The sequence below is a fragment of the Carcharodon carcharias genome, chromosome 10 (genome assembly GCF_017639515.1).
Source record: "Carcharodon carcharias isolate sCarCar2 chromosome 10, sCarCar2.pri, whole genome shotgun sequence".
NCBI classification, from domain to species: domain Eukaryota; kingdom Metazoa; phylum Chordata; class Chondrichthyes; order Lamniformes; family Lamnidae; genus Carcharodon; species Carcharodon carcharias.
The window spans coordinates 153,760,397-153,781,932 of NC_054476.1; the positions used below are offsets into that span (position 1 = coordinate 153,760,397).

Consider the following 21,536-nt stretch of genomic DNA (forward strand, 5'->3'; position numbering starts at 1 on the left):
TGCACAATACTGCTGGCTCAAACAGCCCTGGTCACAGATCATCAACATGCCACGAAGCAGATGCAGATGGAAAGACTGCTCCAGCAGAAAAAAATCCAGTGCAAATCGCATCCAGGGGAGGCTTTACTCAAGACTTGTGACAAAACGCCAAATTATGGGATAGTCCTGGAAAATCTGGGATGGTTGATCAATCCGAATGGATGTCCAATGCAGCACTCTAGGTGTTCCCCCAAGAAGGTAGGCTTTCAACTGGGGCAGGGTTTTGCCCTCGTCGGGCGGGGCAGCGGGTGGGCCCAGGAGCAGCTGCGAAACCACCCGTTGCCCGTGATCGTGCCCCGATGGGGATTTCACACTGGCGGCCAATTAAGGCCCGCCCAGCGTGAAACGCGGCTCGTCACTGGCTGGGAAGGGGTGAACAGGGCAGGGGGCTTGTTTGCCGTCAGGTCCAATGGTGACGCGGCAGCCGATATAAAGAAGGCCCCGGCAACCCCAGAAAGGTCGCAAGGGAAAGACGCTTGCCTGCTGGTCTGAAGGTGCACTGAAGTGCGGTAGGAAATGTCAGGCGGGAGGGCAGGTCGGGTGGGCGCTCAGCCCTACGCTTTACGGATGAGTGCCTCATGGTCCTGCTGGAGGAGGTGGCTACCTGGAGGCACACCCTTGTCCCCAGAGATGGGAGGAGGAGGCCATCTCGCCTCACAAAGAGGGGATGGGAGGAGGTGGCAGCCCGGGGTGAGCAGCCATGACGTGGTACGACATGTGCAGGAAGCGCTTCAAGGACCCGCTGCGCTCAGGAAGGGTGAGTGCCGTGTTGGCATGGATCAGTGTGCAGAAGTGTTAAGGTGTGGCCGTCCCCCTGTGGAGCTCAGGGGTGCTAGAGTCTGAGTGCCAACTGTTCAATGACGCCGGAGCTGGCCAAGGGGGTGAGCCCTAACTGCTTGGACTGAGTGCCTTGCGGCTCGAGGGCCATGACTCAGATATGCCCTGCGAGGTGTTCCTCAGCTGGGGTTGGCCAGGCTGCAATGGCGCTGCAGGTAGACAGTGGACTAATCAATGCTCCTCTGTCCTTTCAGAAGAAGATGAGCCATAACCAAGCTGAGAGGGCCCATACAGGTGGGAAGCCCGCCCAACCTGCTGATGCTCTCCCGGTTCGAGCAAGATGCCCTGGAGCTGGAGAGCTGGCACATTCTCTGTGCAACCGAGTGTAGAGAGGCGGGGGTGCCAGACGAATGTAAGATTGCAGTGCACAGAGGTGAGACTTTTGGATTGTGCAACCATTCTAGTGCAGTCTCATCATTGATGCGAGCCTCAAACCTTGTGATGCCATTGATCATTGGAAGATGATGGTACTGTGATGCAGGTCTCCATTGTCTCACCAGGGTGCCTGTCATGCACAGTGACAGTGTGATGACTTTAACTAATGACACGTCCTTCATCTCCATTTTAGGTTTGCCAGCGTGTGTCCCATCTGCAGACCCTGAAGGTCCATTCCTGATGCCAGAGGACCACGGGTTTCACTATCACCTGTGTCACACCCACTCTCCGAGGCACCACCGCAGGAACCAGCTCCTCGGTAGACATTAGATTGGCGGATAGTATCTCAATGCACATTGATGAGGGCACTTCACAATCATTTGAGGTGCAGGCGGAGGCAGAGACTGCCCAGGGCACCCACAGTCGGAGGACTGCTGGAGATCAGGACGATGCTTAGTTGAAGGCTGATGATGAACCTCTGGAGTTGTCCATTAGGCAGCAGATACTGGATGTCCAGTGAGATGTGCGGGAGGATCTGGTGGTGATCCATGAGGGTATGCGTGGCATGGTCTCTGTTGTGGAGGAGTTCTTGCGGAGTGTGAGCACTGCGTTGACCACCATGGGTGAGCACACTGCCTCCTCCATTGAGAGAGGTGACTCTCATGAAGAGGCAGCTTCAGGGACAGAATGAAGGGTTCCTGGGGTTGCACTTGGACCTACAACCCTTCACACAGTCACTGACCTCAGGCAGTCAGTGTCAGTGTGGGAGATGGACAAGGCACCCAGTATCCCAACTAGGTGCCCGTCCATCAGTAGTGCGCAGGGAGGACCACAGTGACCTCATGTTGGCGCACAAGTTGCCTGTCATCTCCGTGGGCTCCTCAGGGCGCTCCAGATGACAATGGCAGCTCCTCTGCCCCTCTGCCAGTGATCGCAGCATCTGATGAAGCTGCAGCAACAGGGGAGATGCCAGTTGTGGCACAGGCCGTTTCCTCCCAGGCTGGGTCAGCACAGGCTCCACTGGCCCGAGGACAACCGCCAAGGTCATCAAGGCCAACAAGGCAGCAGGTTAGCAGGCTGTCTCCAATGCCGGTGTCAGCAAGGGGGGAGCACCTAGATGTAGCACTCATAAGCATAAGTTAAAGGCACCGTGAGCATCATAGGTACAAGTTATGGGTGATTTTATGTTCATTTATGTTTAATTAACGTATACTGGTCTGGGACTTAAGGCCAGAGGAGTTGATGTAAATAGTCTGTTATTGTCAAAACGATATAAATTTAGTTTTTGTCATCATGGCCTGAGTATATTCCACCTTTTTGGTTTATTGGTGCAGGGTACAAAAGTACATAATGCTGGATGTACGTGGCTCTGAACTTTTTACAGAGGTGCTGAGTGTTCTTTCTGTTCAAATGAAAGGGTCTTTAAGAGATCCGGGATGGAGGAGGCACACCTGGCATGCATTTGAAGTTGATCTTCAGTAGCCTAGCTGAAGGAGTGTTGGATCAAGGCATCCCTGGTGTCCCTGCCTCCCTGGAGGTTACCAAGGTTTGGCTCCATGCCCTCAGTGTTCTCTTCACCGTGCTCATCTTTGAACTCACCACAGGACTCATCATCTGTGGCCTGTTGAGCTGCATCAAGATCCCCTTCCTCCAGTAGGTCCCTCCTTGCCAGTGCCAGATTGTGGAGAGCGCAGCATTGTCATGAAGCTATTAATGTATATTATTGGGAATTATTTTTCTTTTAAAATAGAGGTTTAGTCTGTGGGTGTGTCTTAATTGGATTAAAGCCAACTAGTCTGGGTGCTTTGATATGTACTAGTTTTGAGATGTAAACAGAGAGGTAGAATGTGTTTGCATTTTTTTTGAATAGAGCATTCAAGAAAGGGGGTGAAATCTGGCACGTAGTTAGCAGTGACCAAGCAATATGTTTATATTACTAATAAAATTGGTACTATGAAAGGGGCTTTTTTGTTAGAAGAAGTGGAGTTCAAAGGGACTAGTGATAAAATGAGAATTTACATTTAATGAACTGTGTTGGGTATAACAGACAGCAGTTTTATGTGTGCAGGGCAGAAGCAATGTAGGATCAAAGCAGTTGTAAGCTTACAACTGTCTCCACAAGAACCAAAGTGAAAGGAATCTCATTTTGAATTTGTAAAGTGAAAATGCTTTGCCTGGTGTCTGCTTGAAGTCTATGGGTTGCTATTGCCTTAATGGAAATCAGTTTGGGAATTTGTTAAAAGTTATGGTAGTAGTGATTTGTAGCCATGCATATGTGTTTAATGTGTTGTAATTTAATAAAATGTTTCATTTAGTTTAATATAAAATCTCTCAAGAACAGGTGGTTTGATTCCTGAATTTAGAATTGCATCTCAAACATAACACTTAAAAATATAGGTTATGCCAGTTGTTTAAAGTTTTCCTCTGGGATTTTTAAATAACTCAGCTTTACCAAACTGCTGCGTCATAACAATTGGGGGCTGTTGCGGGATAAAAATATTTCTAATCCCTTGATTGGTTTGAAACTGGTGAATCTTAAGGTTACGAGTACGAGAAGCACTTTGAATTCAGGAGTTGGTGAGGTATTTTAGTAGTGGTGAGACTGCAAGATGGCTTTGGCAATTGCTAAGACTTGTCTGGGAGTACAAGAGATAACTCTGATTGGGTTGGAGAAAATAACCAAAGTAAGTTAACTGAGTTGGCAGATAAGTTAAAATTGGGGTTACCTGTGGGTGCTAGGAAATCAGATATAATTAAAAGTAGCACAGCGTCTACAGTTGGAAGTGAAATCTAGCAATAATGAGTCACAGCTGGAAGTAGTGAAATTTCAGTTACAAATGAAAATGCTTGAATTTGAACAAGTAAAGGAACTGAAAAAATCTTGAATTAGAAGCAAAGGACAGCGAAATGGCTTTTAAAAGGGAATTAGAAATTGTGAAGATAGAGATGGAGGAAAGTGAAAAAGAGAGATAGAGAATTCTAACTGAAAATGTTGGCAATTAAGAAAGAGACACCAGTAGGTGAGGAAAGATTTATCTCTAGAGTAGACCCCAGTGGGGAAATGTTTAATTTTGTACAAGCTCTTCCAAAATTTGAGGAAAAAGATATTTTGAAGCATTCTTTATTTTATTTGAGAAGCTAGCTAAACAGATGAAACGGCCACAGAAAAACTGGACGTTATTATTAGTTGCGAGGTAGGGCGCATGAAGTAGATGCTTCGCTATCAGAAGAAATGTTGGCGAATTATGATGTGGTGAAAAAGTCTATTTTGAGTGCATATGAGTTGGTTCCTGAAGCATACAGGCAGAAGTTTAGGAATATGAGAAACAGTCTGGGCAAACATATACTGAGTTTGAAAAAGTAAAACAAAGTAATTTTGACCAGTGGATACTGGCATTAAAAATAGAGACAACCTATGCATCTCTTAGGGAAGTAATTCTTTTGGAATAATTTAAAGATTCAATCCCTTTGGCAGTGAGAGCTCACGTGGAGGAATAGAGGGTTGATTCTGTAAAACAACCAGCAGAAATAGCTGATGATTATGAGTTAGCTCATTAGAGCTAAACCTTTTTTCTTGTCACCCTTTCAAATTGGAAAGGAATAAAAAATGGGAAGGTGAAAGGAAGGTAGGTAGTGAGGGAAGAGGAGTGGCTGGAAGTTCCCAGGAAGTTTTTTCTCTGAATAAAAAGGTGCTAAAGGTAGAAGTGACATTTGAAAATTGAGGTGTTTTCATTTTAATAAGGTGGAGCACATGCAGCCTGTATGTTGAAGATGGCAGGAAAAATCTGTTGGAATTGTTGGGGAACAGAAAAGTTCTGGAAGTAAAAGTACTGTGAGTTCTGAGGTTCAGACACAGGAGGAACCAATGGTTTGTGTACAGGTGAAATAGGGAGTATCAGTGATAGGTAAAGAAGTGGGAATATGTTCACAGTTTACTCAAGAGAATTCTGAGGAATAGGTTGCAGAAATATTCAAAGATTTTGTGTGTGAAGGGAAAGTGTTTCAATGTGTATGGGGTGGAATAGGTAAAGATGTTAAAATTTTAAGAGACACAGGGGCTAGTCAAACGTTAATGTTGTGGGATAGTGTTATTTGTTGTTCAAAGGGAGTATTGCACGAGCAGGTAATAATGAGTGGCATTCATGGAATGCTAAATCTATTCCATTGTGGAAGATAAGTTTAAAGAACAAATGGAGGCCAGGCAAAGTTACAGTTGGAGTGGTGGAAAAATGCCCATTGCAGGGGTCCAATTTATTCTGGATAATGATATAGCTGGCTCACAAATGTGGATGATGCCTATATTAGTTAAGCAGCACACAGAAGTGTTTTCAACAGAGGTGTTACAGAAGGAGCATCCTGGATTGTTTCCTGATTGTGTTGTAATGAAATCAAAGGTTCTTAGGGAAGAACAAGACAAACGAGATAAGCAGGCAGTTCAAAGGCCAGAATACAGTGTCAAAATCCAATTAGCTGGCACTGTATTTGATAACATTGTTCAGGAGGAAGGAAAACAGGACAGTTCAGCTGAAGTATTTAACTCAAAGAGGTTAGTGGAGTTGCAGAAAAATGATTTGCAAGAAAGCTTATTCGGAAACAGAAGCAAAATGTATTCCAGTATGTTATTATCTTCGGGAAGGTACTTTGATGAGAAAGTGAAGGTCAGGTCATGTCTCAGCACATGAAAGCTAGAGGGAGGTGCATCAGATTGTTATCCCATTGGCGTTTAGAAATGAGATTCTGAGGATTGCACATGAAATTCCAATGGGGGGGACAGTTAGGAATTAGGAAAACACAGGAAAAGAGACAGAGGTATTCTTTTTCTTTTTTGGCCAGGATTGCAAAGGGGTGTAGTCAAATTCTGTAGGCTGCAAAGCCACTGGCTCACTCAGCCTGGCTGGCCTCATCCGTACGATAAAAAATAAAGGTCAATACCTGTCTGAACAGAGCTTCTGTCACCAGTTTGATGCAACTGTGGACAGCTGATTGGGCGACTCCACTCAGATCCCCCACTGAGCCCTGGAAAGAGCCAGAGGCATAGAAGTTGAGGGCCACTGTGTCCTTCAGAGCCACTGGCATGGGGTGTCCACCAACTCAGTCAGAGCTGATCTCAGGCCCAATCTTTGGCAAATAGAGGTCACGGCCTCCCCTTAGAGGTGGAACCTCCTTCGGCATTGCACCTCAGACATATTGAGGCAGCTGTCTCACCACCTGTAAACCGTGGCAGCAGGATAGTGGTGTCAACAGCAGCCCCTTCCATCTTGGACTACCTGTTGGCCCTACGTCCCTTGTGCCTGCGCCTCTCCTCCCACAGGTCGCTCCCCTGGAAGCTGCTTAGGGACACGTAGCCTCCTCTCCCTTCTGCCCCTCTCTTCCTCCTCAGAGAAGGTGCCTCCAGCAGAGACCATAATCCCCATTACCAGGGTAAGGGAAAGCTGTCTGATAGCTGGAAGGGTCCACATGGTCTGAATCCTCAGGGGGCCTGGAAGACAGCAATGAGTCCTGAAAGGTGGCCTGGGAATGCTAAGAATGAAGCCCCGAACAGAGATGAAGCTGCCAATAAGCAACCAGCTGCAAACCATCTCCAAAGCTCCCTACTACTCACACTGGCAGTGCTACTGTCTCTTTTTATCCCACCATTGGATGAGGCTTGAGAAAATGTCGCCTGCCGGTTTTGCCTATGTGACGAGCAGAAAATTGCACAGGCAACGGAAAATCACAGACAATTGGATTGTTAATGACGTTAAATGGCCTGTCAATTAATGGTGGGTGCTGCTCCGGCACCCACATGCGCCCACCAAGTGAAATATCATCATCGTGCACTCTTTCACTCCCATTCGGGTCTGGCATGCACCCACCTAGGTGACGAAAAATTCAGCCCCTGGTTTCTGAGCTAGAAAGACCAGCATAGGGGTGTGCCAGCCAGGTCTCTCAATTTTCTAATTTGGCTCCTGCACAATGTACGAGCTCAGAAGCCATCACATAGGGCAGAATTTTCCCTCCGTTGGGGGGGACGTTCAGGAGCGGGGCGAATTCCCTAGCTGAGAGTGAGCCCTTTCGCACATGCGCGTGACAGAGCGCACTCATCTCCCTGAGGCTAAGTGCTGCCTCAGGGAGATCGGCTCCACAATAAAAAAAATTTTAAAAACAGAAAAAAAAAATTCCTTGACATGTCCCCTCATGTGACACTGTCACATGAGTTGGCACATGTCCATCACTTTTAAGTACACTTTTGTTACATTTTTAAAAACCTACATGAAACCTCATCCCACTGATGGATGAGGCTTCATGCTTTTTCCAATGCCCACCAGAGCTCCCGGCCTGCCCGCCAACCTTAAGGTTGGACGTGCAGGTCCACTAATCACGTTAATTACTTTGTCAATGGCCTCAATAGGCCATTGACAGGTCAGCGGGTGCACTGCTGAATTCGGCTGAGCCTCCACTGACCTGAAAATTTAAATGGGGTGGGGTGACATCAGGAGTTCCACCCGATGTCATCCCGTATCATTTTCCGGGTTGGTGAGCAGGCCCCACCCCACCCCATCCCACCCCACCCCACCCCGCCGACCGGGAAATCCTGGCCATAGTAGCAATATGGAGCAAAGGTCTTTGGCCCTTTCCACAGATTCATCTGTCTACTTTGCTTTATAACTGGAATAGCAAAAGGCCTGTTATTAGTTAATTTTAATTATCTTTAACATATGAAATGGCCTAGGTCCCTCAGGCCTTCAGGCCTATTCCAGCATTCAATTAGATCATGACTAATCTGTATCTTAACTGCATTCAGCCCTCCCCTCCCCCTGCAAAGGTTCACTACACTTAACACACTTGTCTAATAAAAAATCTATGAATCTCAGTTTTGACATTTTCAATTGATGCCTAGCCTCAACAGTTTTTTTGGGAAGAGAATTGTAGGTTTTCACTGTCCTTTGTGTGAGGATGAGCCTCCTGACATCAGCCCAGAATGGCCTGGCTCTAATCTTAAGGTTATGTTCCCTTGTACTGGAGTCCTTCTCCAGAGGAAATCATTTCTCTCTGTCTACTCTATCAGCTCCTTTAATCGTCTTAAATACCTCAATGGGATTACACCCTCAATCTTCCACTATTAAGGGAATACAAGCCTAATCTATGAGAGGATTGCCTCATACCTTGTGCCTAAGCAAGAATTGGGAAAATCCTCAATACATTGTTGGTAAATGAGTTGGAGTTTGACTATTACTGCACATCATTCCAACTGAGGAACACTTAGTCATTTGAACAATTTCCTCTACGACCATATTCTGTATATAAATAGGTTTAACAATTTAACAGCAATGCTATGAACAATAGGACAATTATTACCATCTGGTATATTATCATAGCCGTAGTTCACTACAAGAGCACCTCCATGAAGGTTTGCCGAAATGACAAAGTTCTCACTAGTTATCCAGTTCATCATTAGAAGAGTTTCCTTTTCATATTTTGGTTGTTGTTTAGAAAAAACATTTTGAAAGTTCCGATTGAGGTCAATCTGTCTGGAATTGTATCTGTCGGGTTACAAAGAGCAGAGTGAATTTACCAAACAAGCATTTTGCATTACTTTTTAAAACATATATTATTCATTCATTTGATGTGGGCTTTGCTGGCTGGGCCAGCATTTATTACCCAAGTTGCCCTTGAGAAGGTGGTGGTGAGCTGCCTGTTTACCATTTCAGAAGTTGCACAATTCCATTTGCCTTGAACACGTTAAACATTTATAGCAGGATTAATTATCTGGGACAGGAAATTTTTTTATACATTCATTGGATGTGGCTAGCATATATTGCCTATGCCTTGTTCAGGTGCTACTTTTAAGAGTTAACCCATTGCTGGGGTCATATACAGATTTCCTTCCCTAAAAGGCAATAGTGAACTAGATGGGTTTTTACAACAGAGCGTTTAGATTTCCAGATTTTTATTTAATTCAAATTCCGCCATCTGCCCTGAGTCTCTGGTCTAGTGACAATACCACTATGCCACCACCCCTCCAACGGAGGGAAATGGGTCAGAGGGGCTGGACACTTCCCATGACCATACTTGCATGGAGAAGTAAGAACTGCTAGTGGATTTTAAAGGGGACTAACAGCTTATTGGAAGAGTAAGGGAGTGCAGTTTTTTGAGGAGGCAAGTTTGAGGTTGTTGCCTTAAAGAATCCATTCTGCTCTGCAAAATGGGCCATAACTCAGAGAGTTCTTCCCCAACATGTGTAACCAATGAAAAGCAGCAATCAAGAAAGCCAATACTCTGTTGATTTGTTTCAGACAGCAGCTGTTGGTAATGACTCTATTCTCCCGACTTACAGCTCCTCTAGGCCTGATTTTTTTTGTTTCTTTCCCTATTACCTCTCCACTTTGCCTTGCATCAGCTTTAGAAGAAGAAATGAAAGAGAGGAGATTTGACAAAGGTTTTCAAAATCCTTAGGTGTCTGGAGAAAGTAGATAGGGGGAAACTGTTCCCATTGATGGGAGTGTTGAGAACCAGAAGAGACTGATTTAAGGTGAATGATAAAAGAATCAGAGGCAACGTGAGGAAAAATGCAGAGAGTGGCTCAGACCTGGAATGGACTGCCTGAGAGTGTGGTGTTGGCAGATTCAATCATGGCTTTCAAAAGGAATTGGATAATTATTTGAAAAGAAGAGGTTTGCTGGGCCACAGGAAAAGGCAGGGGGAATGGGGCTAACTGAGTTGCTCTCACAGAGAGCTAGCATGGACACAGTGGGCTGAATGATCTCCTTCTGTGCTGTAACCATTCTATGGTTCGTTGAAAGAAAGGCCGTATCTGACAAAAGGTCATTGACCTGAAACGCTAACTCTGTTCCTCTTTCCACAGATGCTGCCTGACTGCTGAGTATTTCCAGCATGTTCTTCTTTTTAAATTCTTAGTTCAGATTTCCAACACCCACAGCATTTTGCTTTTGTAAGAATGTTGATTTATTTGGCTAAAATAGCTAAAAGAAGTCAGAAAAAAGTCTCGACCGGCATTTTTTGTACAATGTACTGATCAGGTTTCACCTTGAGTCCTGGGTCAAGTTCTGTTGCCAAGAAACAAAGGAGACATAGGAGAAGGGCAGAGAAGAGCCCCCAAGGCTGATCGCTAGTCTTAAGGGTCTGTCATGAGGAAAGACAGGAGAAACTTGGACTATTAGCTCGGAAAGGTGGAATCAAGGAGCTGATCTTCAGTATAAAGTAGCAAATGGCCTGTAAGAATTTAATCTGGAATGCTACTTTAAAATAGACAAGGGAGAACAGATTTGAACTAGAGTATTGCTGAGAAATGAGACATGCTGTTGAGGCTTTTCATCTTGCATTCATCAGGACAGATCTGCAAGAATACCAAGGCCAGGACTTTTCCCTCATTGGGCAGGCTCGGTGGAAATGGTGGGGGGGGGGGGAAGGGGGCAGTCGGAAAGCCGACTGCCACCCCCGATCGGCTCCGCATCACAATTTCATGCGGGCGAGCCAATTAAGGCCTGCCCCGCGTGGATTATGAGCAGCAGCGCTCAGCGCTACCTGTGTGGGTGGGGTGGTGGGGGGGTGGGGGGGGCGGGGGAGGAGGGAGAGCGGGCCTGGAGTGCAGTTCGCACGGAGCTGCCCCTGGGAGATTGAAACACTTTTTAAAAAAAATTAATAAGGACAATAAAAATTTAATGCAACATGTCCCCTCATGTGACTGTGGGCAGAATTTTCCCATCGGCGATTTGGGGGCGGGGCCCACTCGCCAAGGGGAAAATGACGCGGGAGGAACCCCCGACGTCATCCTGGTCCCTTTAAATATTGAGGAAGGCGGGCGGACAGTGAAATCAGCTGCCCGCCCGCCGACCTGTCAATGGCCAATTGAGGCCATTGACAGGATCATTAAGATAATCAAACAACCTGCCCGTCCAACCTTAAGGCTGGCGGGCAGGCCAGGGGCCCCAGCGGGCTTCTGATAATACATGAAACCTCACCCACTGGCGGGATGAAGTTTCATGTCCGTTTTTATAAACTTTAATCAAGTTTCTATCGTTTTTATTAAAATTTCCCATCTCGTGTGACATTGTCACATGAGGGGGACATGTAAATAATTTTTATATTTTTCTATTTTTAATGTTTTTGACACTGTCACTGATCTCCCTGAGACAGCACTTTGTCTCAGGGAGCAGTGCGCACTTTGACAGATGGGGAATCCCTCCCCAACCCCCACCCCCTCACAGGAAGTGCATAGCGCTTCCTGTCGGGCAGGCTGCTGGGCCGGCCTTAATTGACCCTCACACTCAAAATGGTGGCGGGCCCCGTTTCGGCAGCAGAGTTCAGCTGCCCATCCCCCATCAAGGTAAAAATTTTGACCTGTGTCACATGAGATGGGGCATGTTTTTAAATTCAAAATAAAGTTTTTATTTAATTTGTATTAGCTTTAGGAAACTTCATCCTGCTCGTGGTTTAAATGACCTAACAGCCCATTAAGATGGTGGGCAGATCGACTTTGCAAAAAATTGTTCATATGTCAATTACTGGAACTGCAGAGAATGATTTCAGCTCACAAGTATATATTGTATACAGTTGTTGAACAGAGTGAAAATTAGGAGTTGATTTTAGAAACTAGATGTGGTGCTCTGCAAAAAGTATTAATATATGAGAACAATGCTTATTTTATACTGAATGACAGACTTGCAAGAAACACCAATGTCTGAAAAATGAAAAAAAGAAATGATGCAATGCGTTGATTCGTAAATGTTTTGGAATATATTAATTAATCTGAAATTTTAAACCAGTTTGAGTAGTGTACACAGTTGATTAATCAGATAAAGCCCTAAAAACTTATTACTCTTAAAACATGTTAACACGGAGAGTTCTACCTCCCTGTTGTCCCATAGCAATCAGTTGGATCTGAAATCTCTGCCCCATCGGGATTCATGGTAGGCATGATATGAATTCGAGTGTTGTCAATGAAGGTTGTTAGGTCTTCATCAAAACCATACATTGTGGTAAAGTAGTTGATCAGATGTACAAGAAGTTCTCTGCCTACCACCTGTCAGATAAACAAATCATGTTAAGGCGATTTAAAGTAATCCTTCTACCACATGATGTCACTGCGACCAACATTATTTAGATAATGCTAAATGTTTTCCCACGGTTTCCTCACCATTACTTGACTGGGTAAAGTGTAATGAGAAAATTGTTGCAGGAAGTAAGTATCACACCTGCAGGAAATACTTACCCTCATCTTTTAATAAATTACCACCGTTTTTCTGTGGCGTAACTCATGGTGAGTCAGGGGTTAGGTGACTTTATAACAATAGAGGTGCTATCAATAATATGATTGGGGAAGTGTTAACAGGAAGTCAATATGCACTTGATGTAGGATTTTTAACATATTATTGGTATATGAATAATCAGATAATACATCTACAGTAGTTTCCACACTTGGCAACAGTTGCAAAACACAGTTAAAATCTTACACCAAGTATCAGTTGAACTCTGATTGAACTAAGGTTCTGTTTGTTAACAATTAGAGTTTCTGGCTTTACAGTCATGGATGCACCTTAGCAACACCAAATACCTTGCATTTATACAGCACCATAGCAAAGCATCCTAAGTGCTTCACAAGGGCGTTATGAAAAAAAAATTAGACCAAGACACATATGGAAATATGTGACCAAAAGGGGTAAGTTTTAAGAGGCATCTGAAAGGAGGAGAGAGAGAGAAAGAGAGGCGGAGAGGTTTAGGGAGGGAATTCCAGATCTTAGGGCCTAGGTAGCTGAAGGCACAACCACTACTGGTGAAGTGATAAAATAGCAGATTGATACATTGTGCATTACATGGCATAATAATATTCCTGGTCCTATGAAACAATATATTAAGGAATTATTTCATATTTGGGAGGGGGTGTTCCATTTTTGTACTCACATTCTTAGGTGAGGATTTTTTTTCTGTTTTTGGTATCAGTGTGAAGCAGTCTCCAATTTATTACAGTGTTTCAACTTTAGTTCTGTCTAATATGAAGTTGCCAACTCTAAAATTTGTTTAAAAAATAGTGGGATTTCTTGAAAGAGATTGTATTAAAGTGATAGTGGCTGGCATGTCTCGTAGCCAGAAACACTAGCAGCTGCACAAACTAGATGAACAGCACTGCTGTTACCACAGCAAAAATGAACAAGTTTATTCTAAGCTGGATAATGAATTTCAAAGTACTTCTTCGTACCAAACAAAATTGAAAATAACATCATCATATGCATGTCTCTGCTCTGTCCTTATTTTTATACTTTCATTATACATTCCTAAATCTACTAGTCTCCAATGGCAGGAGGGCATAATTAGTGTGATAAATTTACATGGGTATTTTCCATTATATGTGTGGACAGAGGAATTGAGAATGGAAAAGGTTAACAGGGTGTGCATGCAGACGTAAATGTTTTAATATATTGTAGAAAGGTTTTGCAACTGGCTAAATGATCACATAAAAAGCTTGTTGTATTTATAGCACATCACACAGTCAGCACTGTTTGGCTATTGTACTTGTTGAGCAGTCCTTGTTGGAATGTTTACAAGTTAATGTGGTAGCGACTAATGCTGGCAATTGTCCCACAGAAAAGGCATTGCACCATCTTTTATTTACAAATATAAGTGAGGGTTTGTTCCTGGTGCAGGTCCTCAGTATAATTGGAGAGGGGATTTTGACACAGCTCTGGTTCTCTGACCCATGCCCATGCCGAGCAAGTCTCACCTCAGGGGTGGAATTCAGTAAGAGGAACCCAAGTCCCAATGCAGAACTGGACCCCTGTGACTCAGAGGCAAGATTGCTACCAACTGAGCCACAAATGACCCAGTACTCAGAAACATAAGAAATAGGCATAAAATTAGTTCCAGGCGTGCTTCCTAGATCATTTTGTGGCATCCTACACAATTTGGCGTGTGGTAGTCTCATGAAGATGGCATACATTAAATTTGCCCATCTATTGATGACAGAAAACAATTATCTGATTAATATTCAATCATTTGCTCCTCATTTCTGCCTTCCATTCATCTTTGCTATGGAGACTGATTGCTCAGGGGTCTTTTAAAACAAAATGTTTCTTTTCCCTTTGAGAAGCTAAGTTTGTACCTCATTGCCATGCATGTTTCCCACATACTTGACATTGGGTTTCCCAACATGATTCTCTTTTGGATTGTGCCCAGTTATGACCATCACCCAGAGGTCCCGACCTGCAGAGCCAAAGTAGAAACGTGATTAAGGAATGGTTCAGGAATGGGAACAACAGCATAAAATTCATTTGACATGAGCAAAATGTACAGTGTGAGGCTTAACTGTGTTACCACCCTCCATTGTAGCGCAGCGTCTCACTCTATGAATGCTCTACTCTGCCCAACGGTGTTTTGGATAACAACCTTCAATAGACCCTGCACTGTCATGACTGTTTAAAGGAGTGATAGAGGATATTTGCTCTTGACCCATGTTGACTTAGACCTCAGGTTGCCCACTCTGGTTGGGTATATTCCTGGATGTTTCTGAGCTGCGAGTATCTGCCCAGAGGAGGATCCCTGAATCTGCAAACTGTGAGTAAATTTGTGACACTGGATGGAAATTAGCTAGCATCAAAGTGGGTGATGCAGTTGTAACATGTGACTGAACCAACGGGGCCAAGGATGGCCTGAATATAGGCCCCTGGTCTCACCTAAAAAATGTGGATAACATGCTAGCCTGACACATCTCTACAGACGTTGTTGGTAAATAATTTCAGGCCAGCATGCGTGTGAGGGGAAGAATAGTTGGGGGCTTGGGGCAGAATAACAGTGGGGGAAGTGGAAAAGAGAATTGAACACAATTTCTGTGAAGGGAACTTAAAACAGCTAAGTTGGCCCCTAATGAATGGGACCTAATACCTGTTTTAGGCAGCTGCCATAGATGCCTGAAACATGGCCTGGCCCAGTTTTGTTTCTAGCATTTTCAGGTGACCTTGGGGCATGGGACTTTGATCGCCAAAACTGGGCTTTGTTGTGCTTATTTTTACACTTTAAAACAGGCACAATGAGGTGCAATCTATATCCCATTGGCTTTCTGTTCAATGACAGCTGCTGCAGTCTAAAATTATGAATGAATTTCAATCACATGCCTGAACAGTCCAGGAACAAGACGCTCATTCCATTTGCCTGGAGCGTATGTGGAAGAACAATGGGATCGCAGACAGTGCTGAGTATGTCAGTAAATCAGTGAGTAAGTAAGCATTGTAGTAAATCAGAACCTTTCCCAGCTCAGCAGTCAAAAAAACAATTCATCAATAACCTTAAAATATGATCAGTGACCATTTTCGCAGAATCACAGAATCTCACAGTGCAGAAGAGGCCCTTCAGCCCATCAAGTCTGCACCAACACATGAGAAACACCTGACCTACCTACCTAATCCCATTTACCAGCACTTGGCTCATAGCACGTTATAACATTCAAGGCTAAGTGCTCATCCAGGTACTTTTTAAAGGATGTGAGGCAACCTGCCTCCACCACCCTCCCAGGCAGGGCATTCCAGACCGTCACCACCCTCTGGGTAAAAAAGTTTTTCCTCACATCCTCCCTAAACCTCCTGCCCCTCACCTTGAACTTATGCCCCCTTGTGATTGACCCTTCAACTAAGGGGAACAGCTGCTCCCTATCCACCCTGTCCATGCCCCTCATGACCTTGTACACCTCGATCAGGTCGCCCCTCAGTCTTCTCTGCTCCAACGAAAACAACCCAAGTCTATCCAACCTCTTTTCATAACTTAAATATTTCATCCCAGGCAACATCCTGGTGAATCTCCTCTCCACCCCACCATTGCAATCACATCCTTCCTATAATGTGGTGACTAGAACTGCAGACAGTACTCCAGCTGTGGCTTCACCAAGGTTCTATACAACTCCAACATGATCTCCCTACTTTTGTAATCTATGCCTTGATTTATAAAGGCAAGTGTCCCATATGCCTTTTTCACCACCCAACTAACATGCCCCTCTGCCTTCAGAGATCTATGGACACACACGCCAAGGACCCTTTGTTCCTTAGAACTTCCTAGTGCCATGCCGTTCATTGAATACTTCCTTGTCAAATTACTACTTCCAAAGTGTATCACCTCATGCTTTTCAGGGTTAAATTCCATCTGCCACTTATCTGCCCATTTGACCATCCAGTCTATATCTTTCTGTAGCTCAAAACACTCAACCTCACTGTTAACCATCTGGCCAATCTTTGTGTCATCTGCAAAACTACTAATCCTACCCCCACATAGTCATCTATGTCATTTATATAAATGACAAATAATAGGGGACCAAGCACAGATCCCTGTGGTACACCACTGGACACTGGCTTCCAGTCACTAAAGCATCCTTCTGTCATCACCCTCTACCTCCTACAACTAAGCCAATTTTGAATCCACCTTATCAAATTACCCTGTATCCCATGTGCCTTTGCCTTCTTTATAAGTCTCCCACGTGGGACCTTGTCAAAGGCTTTGCTGAAATCCATATAAACTACAGCAACTGCACTACCCTCATCTACACACCTGGTCACCTCCTCAAAAAATTCAAAAAAATTTGTTAGGCATGACCTCCCTCTGACAAAGCCATGCTGACTATCCCTGATCAACTTTACTCTCCAAGTAGAGATAGCTACTCTCCTTCAGAAATTTCTCTAATAGTTTCCCTACCACTGACATAAGCCTCATTGGCCAGTAGTTCCCTGGCTTATCTCTACAACCCTTCTTTAATAGTGGAACCACATTAGCTGTTCTCCAGTCCTCTGGCACCTCCCCCATGGCCAGAGAGGAATTAAAAATTCGGGTCAGAGCCCCTGCGACCTCCTCCCTTGCCTCCCTCAAAAGTCTGGGACACAAATCATCCAGACCTGGAGATTTGTCCACTTTTAAGCCTGCCAACACCTCCAATACCTTGTTATTCCCTATATCAATTTGCTTAAGAACCTCACAGTGTCTCCCCCCGAGATCGATACCTTCATCCTCATTCTCTTGCTTGAAGTCGGACATGAAGTATTTATTCAACCCTCTAGCGATGTCCTCTGGCTCCACCCATAGATTGCCCCCTTGGTCCCTTATTGGCCCTACTTTTTCCCTGGTTATCCTCTTCCCATTGATATACTTATAGAATATCTTGGGATTTTCCCTACTTTTACCAACCAGAGCTTTCTCATATCCCCTCTTTGCTCTCCTAACTGCTTCCTTAAGCTCCACCCTGCACTGTCTGTACTCCACTAATGCCTCTGCTGCTTTGCTTCCCTTGTACCTACTAAAAGCCTCTCTTTTCCTTCTCATTGTAACCTGAATATATCTGGTCATCCATGGTTCTCTGGGCTTGTTACTCCTTCCTATCACCCTAGAGGGAACATGTTGAGCCTGTACCCTCCCCATTTCCTTTTTGAACTCTCCCCACTGCTCCTCTGTAGATTTCCCCACAAGTAACTGTTCCCAGTCTACCTTGGCCAGATCCTGCCTTATTTACTAAAATCCACTTTCCCCCAATCCAAAACTTTTTTTTGCAACTTGTCGATTTCTTTGTCTATAACAAACTTAAGCTGTAGCATGTTATGGTCGCTATTGCTAAAATGTTCCCCCACCACCACCTCAGCCACCTGTCCAGCTTCATTCCCCAGAATTAGGTCCAGCAATGCACCATCCCTTGTTGGACCCTCTACATATTGACCTAAAAAGCTCTCCTGTACACATTTCAAGAAATCCACTCCATCCAAGCCCTTAACACTATGTCTATCCCAATTAATGTTGGGAAAGTTGAAATCACCTAATATAATTACCCTATTGTTACTGTTTTTACACACCTCCACAAATTGTGCATATATTTGCTCCTCAATTTCCCGCTGAGTATCTGGGGGTCTATAATAAACACCTAATAATGTGGTTGCCCCTTTTTTATTCCTAAGCTCTACCCACAAATTATTGTTGTCCAAACCTTTTATGAGAACTTAAGAAATAAGGGGAGAAGTAGGCCACAAGGCCCGTCGAGCCAGCATTCAATACAATCATGGCTAATCTGATTGTGGCCTCAACTCCACCTTCCTGCCCGCCTCCATAACCCTTGACTCCCCTATAGTTCAAGAAACTGCTAAAACCTATCAAAAACAGAACTGGTGAACTTCAGGTGCAAACAGCGGGGTAACAAAAGGCACAGAATCAAAATTATCAAGGAAAAGAGAGATAAAAGGGAGTATTTCTCTCCATAAAGCATGGTCAACAGTTGCAACAGATTAGCAGATATGGTTGGCGAGACCAGCACACAGGGTTCACTCTAGAAGAGGTAGATGGAGAGACAGTAGGGCTAATATTCTTTTAGGTTGAATTAAAATGGGCCAATGGACTTTCAACATCCCATTTTGTTTCACTTAAAGATTCAGGGCAATCATGGCAATATAGAAATGATAGAAATAAATATTTTCCGCTGATGGGGGGAGTATTGGACAAGGAAGCAGACCCTTAAAATCAGAGCCATGCCATCTCAGGGAAGAAATTAGGAGGTATTCCTTCATACAAAGGGTGGCAGAAGTGTGGAACTCTCTCCCACAAAGAAATAGGAGAAGCTAGTTCAATTAATAACTTTAATTCTGTGATTGATAGATTTTTAGCTAGCCAATGTGTTGAGGCAAAATAATGGTGGATGGAATTGAGGTACAGATCATCCACAAATTCATTGAATGGTTTAGCAGGCTTGAGAGGCTGAATGGCCTACTCTTGTTCCTCCAATCCTATTTTTCTGATATAAATCCCTCTCCTTCTTTTAGTATCTCCCTGAGATACTGAAATACATTTTGGATGATGACCTCTTTAAAAGCATGGCCTTTTGAATGCTTCATACAATCAGTGTCCTGTGGACTGCTCATAGTCTTAATGGTCTGGCCATCAAAGAGTTTTACCTTTCTAGGTGACTGTTGGCTGTGCGCACAAGGGATCCTTTGCAAATTTGTACTCTGTCTGTCAGGAGCACTTATCAAGGTTGGATTTAATGCAGTCCCTTGCAGTGGGTACCAAGGCGGGCCGGGCCCACTTAATCATGGGAGAGGCCCCATGTCAGTATCCTGGCGACAGGAAAATCTAACCCCCACCCTGATTAATTCAGAGGGTGGAAAGGATTCTTGGTCACTGCCAGCGGGATGTCAATTAGGCTCATTTATGAGTCACTTAACATCCATTATCCCTGAGCCCACCTAAATTCAGTAGTGGCTCAGGAATTAAATGGGAGCTGCCTCCTGGAGACAGCCCAGCATTTCCTGGTGGGGATGGGGAGGGGCAGTTATCTGGATCTCATTGCCTGATAGTGAGACCTGGCATTGGGAAGGAGGTGGGCACTGAAGGCCAGCCCCCTGTCCTTGCCTCCAACACCTCTGCTCCTTCCGCCTCCTGTGATGTCACTCTGTGATCCCCATCCTGCCCTCACTCACCTTTGGCCTGAGATCCCTCAGCAATCTTGGGCCTCTGGTGAGTGTATTGCCACTGAGGAGCAATGGAGAGCTGCCAACCCTTAAGTGACCAGTAGCTCTTGGCAGGTGGGACTTCTGCCATTGGGGTCCTGAATCCTGGGGAGGGCCCAGCGATGGCCATTTAAGTACCTGAAAGGCACTTAATACTGTTGGGTCACAGAATCAGAATCACAGTGCAGAAGAGGCCCTTCGGCCCATTGGGTCTACACTGACATGTGAGAAACACCTGACCTACCTACCTGATCCCATTTACCAGCACTTGGCCCATAGCCTTGAATGTTATGACGTGCTCATTCAGGTACTTTTTAAAGGATTTGAGGCAACCCGCCTCCACCACCCTCCCAGGCAGTGCATTCCAGACAGTCACCACCCTCTGGGTAAAAAAGATTTTCCTCACATCCCCCCTAAATCTCCTGCTCCTCACCTTGAACTTATGCCCCCTTGTGACTGACCCTTCAACTAAGGGTAACAGCTGCTCCCTATCCACCCTGTCCATGCCCCTCATGAGCTTGTACCCCTCGATCAGGTCGCCCCTCAGTCTTCTCTGCTCCAACGAAAACAACCCAAGTCTATCCAATATCTCTTCATAACTTAAATGTTTCATCCCAGGCAACATCCTGATCTTCAGGAAAATGACGGAGATTCCCAGGAGGTTTTCCACCGGGCTGACTGAAACTAGCCCATCAAATATTCAGGGATGCACATATCCACCCCTCCTCCACCACTCCAAACTCTCTCTCCCCGCCCTCAACCCCCAATAATCCATCCCTCTGCTAAAACACCCTATCAAAATTATTCCATGAAATCCATCTTTTCTGAACCACTCCCCCCACCCCACACTCCCCACCTAATCATGGGAGTCACCATGCACAGTACAAACAATTCACCTTCAATTGATTTTCCAATGGTGTGGAGGTAGGTGATGTTGGGCTGATGTTTTTGAACACAGAGCAGGAAACTTTGGAGTTGGTCATAGCTGTGATAACTATATCTTGGCCAGCATGGGTTTGCCTGCAGTATAAAGTTCACCACTGTCGCATTGTAGGGCACCCGAGGGACACTTATAATGGAGATACTCCTCTGGGCTGGCAGGTAGCCATCTGCAGTTACCTACGAAGAAGAAAGCACAGAAATTATGAAGAAAGTGAGGAGATCATAAATTATAAGTGATTGATGGATAGGAGCGGGACATTTCCTCTCCCCCTCTCGAAGTGTTCCTTAATTTACTTCCTCAGAGTTGGTCACTTTGGTCTCATGTACTTTATAGGAAATTGAGCTGGTTGCAGTTACAGGAGATAGATAGGGATAGTGGTGGGGAGGGGCGGGGGAAATCACCTAAAATTTATAAGAAAGATATATGTTACAGGAGATGTCTGGACTATCCTTGAGGCTCATGTTATAGTGATAATAGTTCCTTTTGCAAAATCGAACTATTGAACTTTGTTTGTCAATACGTAGGAACATGAATAAGCCATTCAGCTCTTCCGCCTTTCAGTTTAAACAGGGCCCATTCACACCTCAACTCTATTTACCCACCTTCACAGGTCATGGTCTCAACAGTTCCAATTGTTCCAGAATTCACAGCCAATTGGACGATCAAGCTCCAGATTCCTACGGCCATTGAGTGACAGGGTGCTTCCTGATTTCACTCCCAAATGGTCTAGCTGAAGTGTTAAGGTTATGTCCCCTTTGTTCTTTATTCCCCCAGCATAGGAAATAATTTATCCATATCTATCCTACTGAATTCTTTTAACATATCATTGAGGAAGCAGCTCGGGGGAAATCCAGTCTTGTGTACGCTTAGTCAGAGGCAAAGCTTGT

The 21,536-nt window shown here is 44.7% G+C and overlaps 1 protein-coding gene across 1 annotated transcript in view; it reads right to left on the reverse strand.

Moving 5' to 3' along the window:
- The window catches only part of LOC121282903 (carboxypeptidase D-like), a 122,144-nt gene that overhangs the window by 23,796 nt on the left and 76,812 nt on the right, over window positions 1–21,536 (reverse strand). Inside the window, exons 8-11 of the mRNA XM_041196712.1 lie at window positions 20,603–20,825; window positions 14,348–14,448; window positions 12,102–12,274; window positions 8,590–8,774 (exon numbers count right to left, since the gene is read on the reverse strand). Coding sequence (XP_041052646.1) covers window positions 8,590–8,774; window positions 12,102–12,274; window positions 14,348–14,448; window positions 20,603–20,825 — 682 coding nt within the window. The remainder of the gene's footprint in view (window positions 1–8,589; window positions 8,775–12,101; window positions 12,275–14,347; window positions 14,449–20,602; window positions 20,826–21,536) is intronic.